Raw genomic sequence first — 13,271 nt, forward strand, 5'->3', positions numbered from 1 at the left:
AGAATCCTTTCACAATGAAGTCATAGGATGCAATTAACTTCTCCAGCAACTGAGTTGTAAAGAACATGTAAAGACTGGTCTACTGATGAAACTGATCACACACTCAATGCCCAAGATTTTTTATCATAGGCTAGTCACATAAGTACCCCTATGCCTAGCAAATCTAAAATTCCAGGCTCCTGAAAGGAAAAGAGGTATTCCATAAAACATACTGTTTGTACAATGAGGCATGGCAAGCTCCTCTTATCACTTAGGGAAAGTTTATTTCAGTATAGGAAACTGTTCAACAGTCAAGTTCCCAGACACTAGGCTCCAATTAATCTTGCAACCAAGGCTTTCTAAGGATGGTAGTCTCAGGCCTGTTCTCTTAACTCCTCGTACATATCTTTACCATTCCTTCCTTGACAGCCAGCGGGGTAGCCTCAGCCCAGGGTCTTTCCCCAACACCCCAAAGCCTTCCTTCTCCCCCCATTTTCCAATCACTGATGATCCCCACTGCTCCAGCTTTACTAACAAGAACATAATTCAAACTTTAATTTACAAGCCAAACAAAAGTTAACTTATTTTGCCTATGTTATTAACTATCACTCGACCAATCAGGGCTTCCAGCTAGCAGGATACTAGCCATGATCTACAATGAGATATGATTCCAGTTAGAGTGGAAAATCAGTGACTTACGCTACCCACTGGCTTTCATAAAAACATATAATTTTCATTTGACTGCTGGAAATACTGCCAAGGATTCCTATCACTGCCCTGAAGACCCTTCCCATCTTGTTCAACAACACGCTGGCTCTGAAGCCATTATGGATTTGATACCTAGGTTTTCCAGGATAGTCAGCCACAAAGAAGTAAGGTAGAATGTACTGGCTGCCAGGTCACTGCTCAAATGTGCCACTAAGGCTTTACTTCTGATTCACTGATGAGGAGACACCTGACCCTGCATAGTTTTCAGCATTTTCTCATCCCAGATCCCTTCTTCAGCACCAGGAAGTACTGCGCTCTTTCCTGCAAAGGTCCACAACCTCAGAAAACAGACATTCTCAGCTTCTGACCCCAAGGGTTGAGGAGCTGAGAGGAGCTAAGACTCACAATGGCTGCCAGCAAGAGGCTAAGCAGGGTTCAGCAGGCTCCACGTGGAGTTATTTTCAAGTCCTGCAGCCCATGCTAGATGCTCTGAACTACCTAAAGGGCCTGAGGACCTCCTGAGGAACCTACTGCCTAGACTAGAAAAAAACTTGAGTCCTGGAACTCCTTGACATTGACAGCGCAACCAATTAGGAACGAATCGAACCTGGGCACGACCTTGGTTCCACTATGGTAGGCGTATCTGGCCTGCATTTACTATTGCTCTGCCAATCTGTGCACTAAAAAGGACCACAGTCACTGTCCAACAACAATACAGATTGCCTGCCTTGGAAAGATCCAGATGATGATACTTACAAGACTACCAGCTATGGGTTGGCAAGGCCTCAAGGGTGGAGGCCAGAGACCAGTGGGCTAGTTGGCCATCCTGACCCCTCTGAGGAGCACAATTCTAAGTCCTGAAACTAGCCCTGAAGCTGATGCTTTAACTTCACAGCTGGGAAGGGGAAGGATATATCATGTCAGAATTCATTCAGATGCTAAGTAGGAACTTAAGCATATTTTATGGAGGCCCTGTTCTGATGAATCTCCTTTATTTGATTAAAGTGGTTTGAAGTACATTTGGCTTTTGTTGTGATCATTCTCCCAAACGGTGGCATTTGAAGTATTTAATACCAGCCAGCTAGGATTGCTGGTCCTATTTAGAAGTCTCAAATGACCCAAGCATAAAAAGTTGAAATTGGGCTAAAATAAAGATTGTAGGGCCAGAAACCAACCACTGTCAATTGTCAATCTTTGGAGCTGCTGATGCTTCCTAACTCCCATCCAAGGGCATGAAAGAGCATTCATTTTGACCTAATGGTGGGAAATCCCTTTACCAACTGGTAGGGCTTGCAGTAAGACTCCAAATTAAAGAATACTGATAAAGAAATCTCAGCCATCTCTTTTAGCATTAAGGGGGAAAAACCACAAATAGCATTTTTATATTACTGTCAATTTTAAGGGAATGTAATACACACCACTGTATATAAAACAGATAACTAATAAAGACCTACTGCATAGCACAGCGATCTCTGCTCAGTACTCTATAATAACCTATATGGGAAAAGAATCTAGAAGAGAGTGGATTCATGTATAACAGATGTACTTTTCTGTACACCTGAAACAATACTGTAAATCAACTATACTCCAATTAAAAAGGCAGGGGGGTGGTGCACTTTCCTGAGCAACTAAAAGAAAAAGCTTTAAAAGACTGGTCAGATTTCATATAATCTATAACAAACAATAAAAAAATTTGCTGGCCACAAGTCCAAAGAACTTGCACTGCAGCAAAATGCTAAAACAGGGCATCCGCTAAAGATAAATGGAATCACGCGGCTTCACGGAGCCTACAGATTTTCAACCAGTAATGAAGCCAAGTTGAACCTAATGCATTATAAAAACCCTATACAAAGTTAATTTAACCAAATGTAGTCTGCTTTTAAGATCTTAGCTCTATGCCCTGAAGGTAAATATCAGCCAATTTCTCCTCAAAAACTTAAGCAGATTTTGAAGTTCATAAGACCTTAACACACAAAACTATGTGCTAAATATCTAAATTGAGCAATTGGAAAGAGATGCTTTTATTATCATCTGCATCATGATTTGTGAACCCTGAAGGTAGTTTTAAAAATTCCATTATTTTCTTTTTTAAGTGAATACTGAAATAGTTATTTGATGATTGTTAAAAATTTCAGTAAAGCATTAAAAAGTACTTTGGCAAGTTTCAAGCCTCAGTCCCCAAAATGCCATTTGGGGCCTAAGCAAGCTGTGAATGTAATACAACAGGGAGAACCAGAAATATGCATGCTCCATCTAACGCATTCAAAATCAAAAAGAAAACACAAACACTTGTATGTGGATTTATGAAAGGGCCACAAGTCTGTAAATCCCAAATGAAACCTTAGAGTCAGAATCTGAAGCTTTTTCCTAATATAGTTGCTTCCTGACACAATGTTTACATAGTAGATTCTTTATAAATTTTGATTAGAGCGAAGTAATTTAAATATGGGTTGACACTCACCTAGAGATTTCTTGTCACATATTTATGTATCCTAGATGGGAGATAACTATAAATAATTGGAGTATTTTAGAACTTTTTTGGCTTTTTAAATGACGGCAAATAATTGTTTTCACTACATAAAGTGAAATCACACGACGGAAGCAGCATTTTACCTGCTTAAGAAATCGATCAGATGCATTGCTGTGCTTGGCCAATACGCTTGGCAGAGAGGGATTAGCATACTCAAACTGAGGATTGTAGGTGTAGTCGGACTTGAAGAACCTCAGTTTTTCTTTCTCCAAGTTGGTGGGCTTTATAGCAGTCAGTATACAAAATTTCTTTCCAGAAAAATCATCTCCTTTTTCAAAACTTCTCGACAGCAGAGGCTGTGGCTTTGGCTTTGGCTTTGGCAGTGTGGAGAAAAGGTGTCGCTTCACTTTTCTTTCATTTTTGGGTTTAGGTGGCAGTACTATGGGGTTTCCTGTAACAGAGATATCATGCGTAAACTTTACAGGACTTGACACTGACCCAGTGACAAACACAGCAGGCTGCCTTTCTAGGCAGTACCAAGTACTACTGCTCATCACAGGCACTGGGGCTTTCATCTTGCGATCTTTACTACGCGAAGAGCTAGGAGATTTGCTGGGTTTTCTACATCTTTTGGAGCCGGTGGAGGAAGGCTGTTTTTGTGAATGATGCTTTTTCTCCTCTTTGCTTTGTAGTAAGACATTGTAACTACTGGTTCCAGTTGTGAAAATGTCCTTCAGTATTGCAGGAGATAAATGTGAAATGCTTCTTTTGCTGTCAATGATCAAGGACGGTTCTGCATTTAGAATGGACTTCTTAGCAAGCTCTTGCTCAGGCCAGTGAAGCTTTTCTGTGTTAATAAAATCAAAACAAAAGAAATAACAAAGATACCAGATGAAGCAAATTGCTTATTATATAAAAAGCATTCTGAAGGGTCTTTAAACTTTTATAATTTTGCAACAATCTTTGGAAAACACATTTTAAATATTAAAATAATATATTATTAAATTTTGGTCAGGCTAGACATGGTCACTTTTATAAGAATGTATATACAACAAATTAGCTGTAAAAATCCTTAGCGTCAAACCATTTAGATGATCAAAGTTTATTATAGATATGAGATAATAATATACAAATAATCTGAATACTCAATTCTACCAAAGCATGTAGATTTCATAGAAAGGATATACTTTAATGGTATTATCAATATCAAAGTAAAATCCAAGACACTTTCAAAGCCAATAGAATCTTGAAATCTGACACTATATATAAAGATAGCCACAGTAAAAGAAGGACAATACTCTCTTATCTATATCAAAAACATTTTAAATTAAATAAATAAGTATACATTCAAGCATGTTTTAGTAATATCACTGAATATTAGTTTCTTTTCTTAATTTCTAAATATAGGTTAAGGTAGGACTTCCCTGGTGGCTCAGCAGTAAAGAATCCATCTGCAATGCAGGAGGCGTGGGTTCGATCCCTGCATCTGGAAGATCCCCTCGAAGAAGGAAATGGCAATCCACTCCAGTATTCTTGCCTGGGAAATCCCATGGACAGAGGAGCCTGGCAGGCTGCAGTCCATGGAGTCGCAAAGAGATGGACATGACTTAGCAACTATACAACACAGGTTAACATTAAACAAAATCAAATTTTTTCTTGCCAAGTCTTTTAAAACATAATTACTACATAGGATGTGCATGCAAGGTAAGTCGCTTCAGTCATGTCCAACTCTGTGCAACCACATGGACTGCAGCCTGCCAGGCTCCTCTATCCATGGGATTTTCCAGGCAAGAATACTGGAGTAGGTTGCTGTGCCCTCCTTTAGGGGACCTTCCTGACCCAGGGATTGAACCTGTGTCTCTTACGTCTACCCTGTATTGGCAGAGGATTCTTTATCACTAGCGCCACCAGGGAAGCCCACTATGTACGATATCTCATACACGGAGAGGTCAGTTTTGCCTTTCTCCTCCATGGATCACAGCCTTGCTGTGGCAAAAGGGCTTGCACAGCTCACTGAAGCTATGAGCCATGCTATGCAGGGCCACCCAAAACAGACAAGTCGTAGTGAAGAGTTCTGACGAAATGTGGTCCACTGGAGGAGAAAATGGCAACCCACTCCAGTATTTTTGCCTGGAGAACTTCATGGACAGTATGAAAAGGCAAAAAGATACAAAACTGGAAGATGAGCACCCCAGGTTGGAAGGTGTTCAATATGCTACTAGGGAAGAGCTGAGGGCAAAAAAAAAAGCCAGTAAGAATGTAGTGGCTGGGCCAAAACAGGAACAATACTCAGCTGTGGTTGTGTCTGGTGGTGAAAATAATGTCCAATACTATAAATAATGCTGCATAGGAACATGAAATGTAAGGTCCATGAATTAAGGTAAATTGGACGTGATCAAGCAGGAGATGTCAAGACTGAACACTGGCATCTTAGGAGTCAATGAACTAAAATGGATGACGGGAGAATTTAATTCAGGTGACTATTATATTTACTACTGTGGGCAAGAATCCCTTAGAAGAAATGGAGTAGCCCGCAAAGTCAATAAGAGTCCAAAATGCAGTACTTGGGTGCAATCTCAAAAATGACAGCATGATCTCAGTTCATTTCCTGGGCAAACCATTCAACATCACAGTAATCCAAGTCTATGCCCCAACCACTAATGCCGAAGAAGCTGAAGTTGACTACTTCTATAAAGACCTACAACACCTTATAGAGTTAACACCAAAAACGGTATCATTTTCACCACAGGGGACTGGAATGCAAAAGTAGGAAGTCAAAAGATACCTGGAATAACAGGCAAGTTATTGGACTTGGGAGTACAAAATGAAGCAGGGCAAAGGCTAACAGTTCTGTCAAGAGAACAACCCAAGAGATAACTCTGCACATCGAAATCACCAAATGGGAAATACTGAAATCAGATTGATTATATTCTTTGCAGCCAAAGATGGAGATGCTCTACACAGTCAGCAAAAACAAGACCGGAAGCTGACTGTGGCTCAGATCATGAGCTCCTTATTGCAAAATTCAGGCTTATATTGAAGAAAGTAGGGAAACCCACTAGGCCATTCAGGTATGACCTAATCAAAGCCCTTATGATTATGCAGTGGATGTGACAAATAGATTCAAGGGATTAGATGTGGTGGACAGAGTACCTGAAGAACTATGGACGGAGGTTCATAACATTGTACAGAAGGTGGTGACCAAAACCATCCTGAAGACAAAGTAATGAAAGAAGGCAAGGTGATTGTCTGAGGAGGCTGAGGAAAGAAGAGACGTGAAAGGCAAGGGAGAAAGGAAAAGATATATCCAACTCAATGCAGAGTTCCAGAGAATAGCAAGGAGTGATAAGAAGGACTTCTTAAATGAAAAATGCAAAGAAAGAAGGAAAACAATAGAATGGGAAAGACTAGAAATCTCAAGAAAATTGGAGATATCAAGGGAACATTTCAATCAAGGATCAGTTCAGTTCAGTCGCTCAGTCGTGTCCGACTCTTTACGACTCCATGAATCACAGCACACCAGGCCTTCCTGTCCATCACCAACTCCTGGAGTTCATTCAGACTCACATCCATCGAGTCAGTGATGCCATCCAGCCATCTCATCCTCTGTTGTCCCCTTCTCCTCCTGCCCGCAATCCCTCCCAGCATCAGTGTCTTTTCCAAGGAGTCAACTCTTCGCATGAGGTGGCCAAAGTACTGGAGTTTCAGCTTTAGCATCATTCCTTCCAAAGAAATCCCAGGGCTGATCTCCTTCAGAATGGACTGGTTGGATCTCCTTGTAGTCCAAGGGACTCTCAAGAGTCTTCTCCAACACCACAGCTCAAAAGCATCAATTCTTCGGCACTCAGCTTTCTTCACAGTCCAACTCTCTCATCCATACATGACCACTGGAAAAACTGTTGCCTTGACTAGACGGACCTTTGTTGACAAAGTAATGTCTCTGCTTTTGAATATGCTATCTAGGTTGGTCATAACTTTCCTTCCAAGGAGTAAGTGTCTTTTAATTTCATGGCTGCAGTCACCATCTGCAGTGATAGTGGAGCCCCCCAAAATAAAGTCTGACACTGTTTCCACTGTTTCCCCATCTATTTCCCATGAAGTGATGGGACCGGATGCCATGATCTTTGTTTTCTGAATGTTGAGTTTTAAGCCAACTTTTTCACTCTCCTCTTTCACCTTCATCAAGAGGCTTTTTTAGTTCCTCTTCACTTTCTGCCATAACCTCATATCTGAGGTTATTGATATTTCTCCCAGCAATCTTGATTCCAGCTTGTGCTTCTTCCAGCCCAGCATTTTTCATGGTGTACTCTGCATAGAAGTTAAATAAGCAGGGTGACAATATACAGCCTTGACGTACTCCTTTTCCTATTTGGAACCAGTCTGTTGTTCCATGTCCAGTTCTAACTGTTGCTTCCTGACCTGCATACAAATTTCTCAAGAGGCAGGTCAGGTGGTCTGGTATTCCCATCTCTTGAAGAATTTTCCACAGTTTATTGTGATCCACACAGTCAAAGGCTTTGGCATAGTCAATAAAGCAGAAAGAGATGTTTTTATGGAACTCTTGCCTTTTCGATGATCCAGCAGATGTTGGCAATTTGATCTCTGGTTCCTCTGCCTTTTCTAAAACCAGCTTGAACATCTGGAAGTTCACAGTTTGTGTATTGCTGAAGCCTGGCTTGGAGAATTTTGAGCATTACTTTACTAGCGTGTGAGATGAGTGCAATTGTGCAATAATTTGAGTATTCTTTGGCATTGCCTTTCTTTGGGATTGGAATAAAAACTGACCTTTCCCAGTCCTGTGGCCACTGCTGAGTTTTCCAAATTTGCTGGCATATTGAGTACAAGCAATCAAGGATAGGCATGATAAAGAACATAAACAGTAAGCCCCTATCAGAAAAGATTAAGAAGAGGCGGCCAGAATACACAGAACTATAGGGTTTTAATGACCCAGATAACCACAATGTTATGGTCACTCACCTAGAGCCAGACATCCTAGAGTATGAAGTCAAGTGGGCCTTAGGAAGCGTTACTGCTAACAAAGATGATGGAATTTCAGCTGAGTTATTTAAAACCCTAAAAGATGATGCTATTAAAGTGTTGTATACAATATGTCAGCAAATTCAAAAAACTGAGCAGTGGCCACAGGACTGGAAAAGGTCAGTTTTCATTCCAATCCCAAAAAAGGGCAATGCCAAAGAATGTTCAAACTACCATACAATTGCACTCATTTCACATGCTAGTAAGGTTATGCTCAAAATCCTTCAAGCTAGGCTTGTGCTGTGTGCTTAGTCACTCAATCATATCTGACTCTTTCTGACCCCCATAGACTGCAGCCCACCAGGCACCTCTGTCCATGGGGATTCTCCAGGCAAGAATACTGGAGTGGGTTGCCATGCCCTTCTACAGGGGATCTTCCCAACCCAGGGATCGAACCCAGGTCTCCCACATTGCAGGAGGATTCTTTACCAACTGAGCCACTCAGTTCAGTTCAGTTCAGTCGCTCAGTCGTGTCTGACTCTTTGCAACCCCATGAATTGCAGCACGCCAGGCCTCTCTGTCCATCACCAACTCCCGGAGTTCACTCAAACTCAGTCCATCGAGTCGGTGATGCCATCCAGCCATCTCATCCTCTGTCGTCCCCTTCTCCTCCTGCCCCCAATCCCTCCCAGCATCAGGGTCTTTTCCAGTGAGTCAACTCTTCGCATGAGGTGGCCAAAGTACTGGAGTTTCAGCTTTAGCATCGTTCCTTCCAAAGAACTGAGCCACTAGGGAAGCCTTAAGCAGCACTTATACCAAAAGCTTCCAGATGTACATGCTGGGTTTCAAAGAGGCAGAGGAATGAGAGATCAAATTGCCAACACTCGTTGGATCATGGAGAAAGCAAGGGAATTTCAGAAAAACATCTCCTTCATTGACTACACTAAAACTTTTGACTGCGTAGATCACAACAAACTGGAAAATTCTTAGAGACTGGAATACCAGACCACCTTAGCTATTTCCTGAGAAACCTATACGTGGGTCAAGAAGCAATTGTTAGAATCTTACATGGAACAACTGACTGGTTCCAATATGGGAAAGGAGTACAATAAGGCTATGTATTGTCTCCCTGCTTATTTAACTTGTATGCGGAGTATATCACGCAAAATGGTGGGCTGGATGAATCACAAGCTGGAATACAGACTGCAGGGAGAAATATCAACAACCTCAGATATGCAGATGACACCACCTTAATAGCAGAAAGCAAAGAGGAATTAAAGAGCCTCTTGATGAAGGTGAAAGAGGAGAGCAGAGTGCACTCTTTCATTCCACAAATACAGGAGTATTGCTAATAGGTACATGAATCTGAAAAACATCTGTATAATTACATCGTTCTTGTCTTCGCATAGCCTCCAATATGGCTCTGAAGGTAAGGCAGTTCTATGAAGATTTGAGTACTAATATGAGGTAGTTCAAAGAAGGCAATGGCACCCCACTCCAGTACTCTTGCCTGGAAAATCCCATGGATGGAGGAGCCTGGAAGGCTGCAGTCCATGGGGTCGCTAGGAGTCGGACACGACTGAGCGACTTCACTTTCTCTTTTCACTCTCATGCATTGGAGAAGGAAATGGCAACCCACTCCAATGTTCTTGCCTGGAGAATCCCAGGGACGGGGGAGCCTGGTGGGTTGCCGTCTACGGGGTCGCACAGAGTCAGACACGACTGAAGCGACTAGCAGCAGCAGCAGCAGCATGAGGTAGTATAAGCTTAAATATGAAAAACAAAAGGTACAGATAATAATGTAGAATTCAGAGAAGGAAGAGAGCAATGTGAAGAGAAACACTTGAGGAGAATTCAGCTGAACCCTTTAAGAGCTTTCACATTCAATTAACTGACCAAGTGTTCCAGTTTGTCTTAAATTCTCTTATTTGAATTCCTATCAGACCACGTCTGCCTATAAAACCTTTTCTAAATCCTTTCTGCTAATGTGATACATGATTCTCTCAAACAGCTCTCTTTTGCAAGTCTCGTGGATCCTTACACCTCTAGTCCTCAACCTCTGGCTCCTACTATGGAGGCAATTTCAATGCTAGCTGACTTGGACAGCTGCTTTCCTTGCCAAGAAAGACAATCCATTAATTCCATTAAAAAAAAAAAAAAAACTTTATCTACATAGATCTGTCACTCATTCATTCAAGATTAGACATTCAGGGATCCTTTCTATAATAAATAGTAATAAATAATTTAGAAAAGGGAGAGGAACCAGAGATCAAATTGCCAACATCCTATGGATCATGGAAAAAGCAAGAGAGTTCCAGAAAAACATCTACTTCTACTTTATTGACTACACCAAAGCCTTTGATCGTGTGGATCACAACAAACTGTGGAAAATTCTGAAAGAGATGGGAATACCAAACCACCTTACCTGCCCCCTGAGAAATCTGTATGCAGGTCAGGAAGCAACAGTTAGAACCAGATATGGAACAACAGACTGGTTCCAAACTGGGAAAGAAGTACATCAAGGCTGTATATCATCACCCTGCTTATTTAACTTCTATGCAGAGTATATCATGCAAAATGCCGGGCTGGCTGAAGCACAAGTTGGAATCAAGACTGCTGGGAGAAATATCAATAACCTCAGATATGCAGATGACACCACCCTTATGGCAGAAAGTGAAGAGGAACTAAAAAGCCTCTTGATGAAAGTGAAAGAAAGAGGAGAGTGAAAAAGCTGGCTTAAAACTCAACATTCAAAAAACTAAGATCATGACATTTGGTCCCATCACTTCATAGCAAATATATGGGGAAACAATGGAAATAGTGACTATTTCCTGGGCTCCAAAATCACTGCAGGTGGTAACTGCAGCCATGAAATTAAAAGACACTTGCTCCTTGGGAGAAAAGCTATGAGCAACCTAGACAGCATATTAAAAAGCAAACATTACTTTTCTGACAGAGGTCCATCTAGTCAAACCATCTATGGTTTTTCCAGTAGTCATGTATGGATGTGAGAGCTTTTCTCTCATAAAGAAAGCTGAGCACTGAAGAACTGATGCTTCTGAACTGTGGTGTTGGAGAAGACTCTTGAGAGTCCCTTGGACTACAAGGAGATCAAACCATTCAATTCTAAAGGAAGTCATTCCTGAATATTCATTGGAAGGACTGATGTTGAAGCTGAAGTTCCAATACTTTGGCCACCTGATGTGAAGAAGTGACTCATTGGAAAAGACCCTGATGCTGGGAAAGATTGAAGGCGGGAAGAGAAGGGGATGAGAGAGGATGAGATGGTTGGATGGCATCACTGACTTGATGGATGTGAGTTCGAGCAAGCTTCGGGAATTGGTGGACAGGGAAGCCTGGTGTGCTGCAGTCCACAGGGTCGCAAAGAGTCGGACATAACTAAGCAACTGAACTGAATAAATAATAATAGCAGCCACTATTTGTTGACACATTTATGTGAGTTTGGGATTTCACCAAAGACTGTAGTGTTTTATCATTTAACCTTCAGAAATTTTAAATAATTTGCTCAAGGTTATATGACAAAGTAGTGAAGAACAAGCTATGATCTGAATGTGTCTGATTACAGAGTCCATGCTCATTCTATTATATAAGGACAGTCATTCAATTATCAACAGACATTCGGTATTAAATCTGCTACACGCACAGCACTACACCTTTCTTCCTCTGTACAAGACACGGCACCCTATTAAGACATAGTAATCGGAATCACTAATGTACCAAGATAGGTACACGACCATGTTTTATTCATTTCTTTCCAACATCTAGCAAGGTATCTGGTAGACATTCAATAAATGTACACTGAATAAATTAATGAATGGTATGATCCTTAAGTTGCTACTCTCTAACCACTGTAGATAAACATGTATTTGTAGTTTTGGAACCATTCCATATATCTCTGAGGAGATCATTGCAGTAGTGGAAAAATAACCTGCAAGACCTTGAACCAGAGGTTCTCAGCTGAGAGCAACTGTGCCCTCTAGGGCACTTGGCTATCACAACCAGGGAGTGATGCTGCTAGAATCTTGTAGTTAGAGGCCAGGGATGAGACTAAACATCCTTCAGTGCATATGACAGCCTCCTTCAACAAAAGCATTCATCCTAAAATAGTGCTAAGGTAGAGAAATTGTGCACTAAATGCTAAGTTTTAAACCCAGAAATCATAGGATTTAAGGTAAAGAAACAGTATGATGTTAAAAGTGGACAATAAACAATCCAAATACAAAAGGTACTCAGAAGTCCTTCTAGTTAACATTTTCTAGGCCAACATATGAAATCTGAATTCTACTGTCTAAAGATAACATGAAAGTATAAATTGTGAGTGTGTGTGTAGTCACTTCAATGGTGTCCAACTCTGTGACCCCTTGGACTGTAGCCATCCAGGCTCCTCTGTCCATGGGATTCACTAGGCAAGAATACTGGAGTGGATTGCCATGACCCCCTCCAGGGGATCTTCCCAACCCAGGGATCGAACCCATGTCTCTAAACTGCTGCTGCTGCTGCTAAGTTGCTTCTAGTAGGAGCTAAATAAACTGTCTACCACGTGGACAAGCTGAGAAGTAGGAACTAGATTGCATAGGGACATGCTGAAGGCTGACTACACAAAGTGGCTGTTCAGTAACGTAAAAAACCAACGCCAAGTAAACAGAACAAATAAAACTTTCATCAACGGCTGGTAGGTCCCAGATCCCCACAGGTTTAAATACTTAAGTGTTGCCAACTGATAGTCAAAACTAGGTAGGCTGGGCAAACATGGGCTAAGGAACACAAGCTGCAGTCCAAATGCCCATGAACAGTGTCAGTTTCCCTAATAAGACACCACAAATTTAGAAGACAAGAGGTGATAATCAAAGAAAGACTGAAATGGACACTGAAAGGGAAAAAAGAGAACTGAGATAAGAACAAGGGTGTCATAAACCTAGAAAAGTCAGGTAAGGGCTAGGCACAGCCAGGAAGGTAAAGCGAGGTAATCAGGTTTTTTTTCATTTGCTCTTCATAATAAAAAGGAAGGGAGTTACCTCAAATTAAAATCAGTGAATAAACTGCTCTGAACAATTCCTAATTTGGGTGGTTTATTACAGGTTTTTTAAAAATGAGTATTCAATGTAAAAGTGCTTTA

At 41.2% G+C, this 13,271-nt stretch overlaps 2 protein-coding genes across 5 annotated transcripts in view; one reads left to right on the top strand and one right to left on the bottom strand.

Moving 5' to 3' along the window:
- The window catches only part of ANLN (anillin actin binding protein), a 174,915-nt gene that overhangs the window by 69,211 nt on the left and 92,433 nt on the right, over nucleotides 1-13,271 (top strand). The window lies entirely within an intron of this gene.
- KIAA0895 (KIAA0895 ortholog) overlaps nucleotides 1-13,271 on the bottom strand; it is a 61,943-nt gene that overhangs the window by 41,765 nt on the left and 6,907 nt on the right. For 3 of the 4 annotated variants that reach the window (XR_003510767.1, XM_027539533.1, XM_027539532.1), the window contains exon 2: nucleotides 3,301-4,004. The exons of the other annotated variant lie outside the window; for it this stretch is intronic. Coding sequence is in view for 2 of the 3 variants with exons in the window: in XM_027539533.1 (XP_027395334.1) it covers nucleotides 3,301-4,004 (704 nt within the window). In the remaining variant the exon portion in view is untranslated. The remainder of the gene's footprint in view (nucleotides 1-3,300; nucleotides 4,005-13,271) is intronic. 4 annotated transcript variants of the gene reach the window in all.

Source organism: Bos indicus x Bos taurus, chromosome 4, assembly GCF_003369695.1.
Source record: "Bos indicus x Bos taurus breed Angus x Brahman F1 hybrid chromosome 4, Bos_hybrid_MaternalHap_v2.0, whole genome shotgun sequence".
NCBI lineage: Eukaryota > Metazoa > Chordata > Mammalia > Artiodactyla > Bovidae > Bos > Bos indicus x Bos taurus.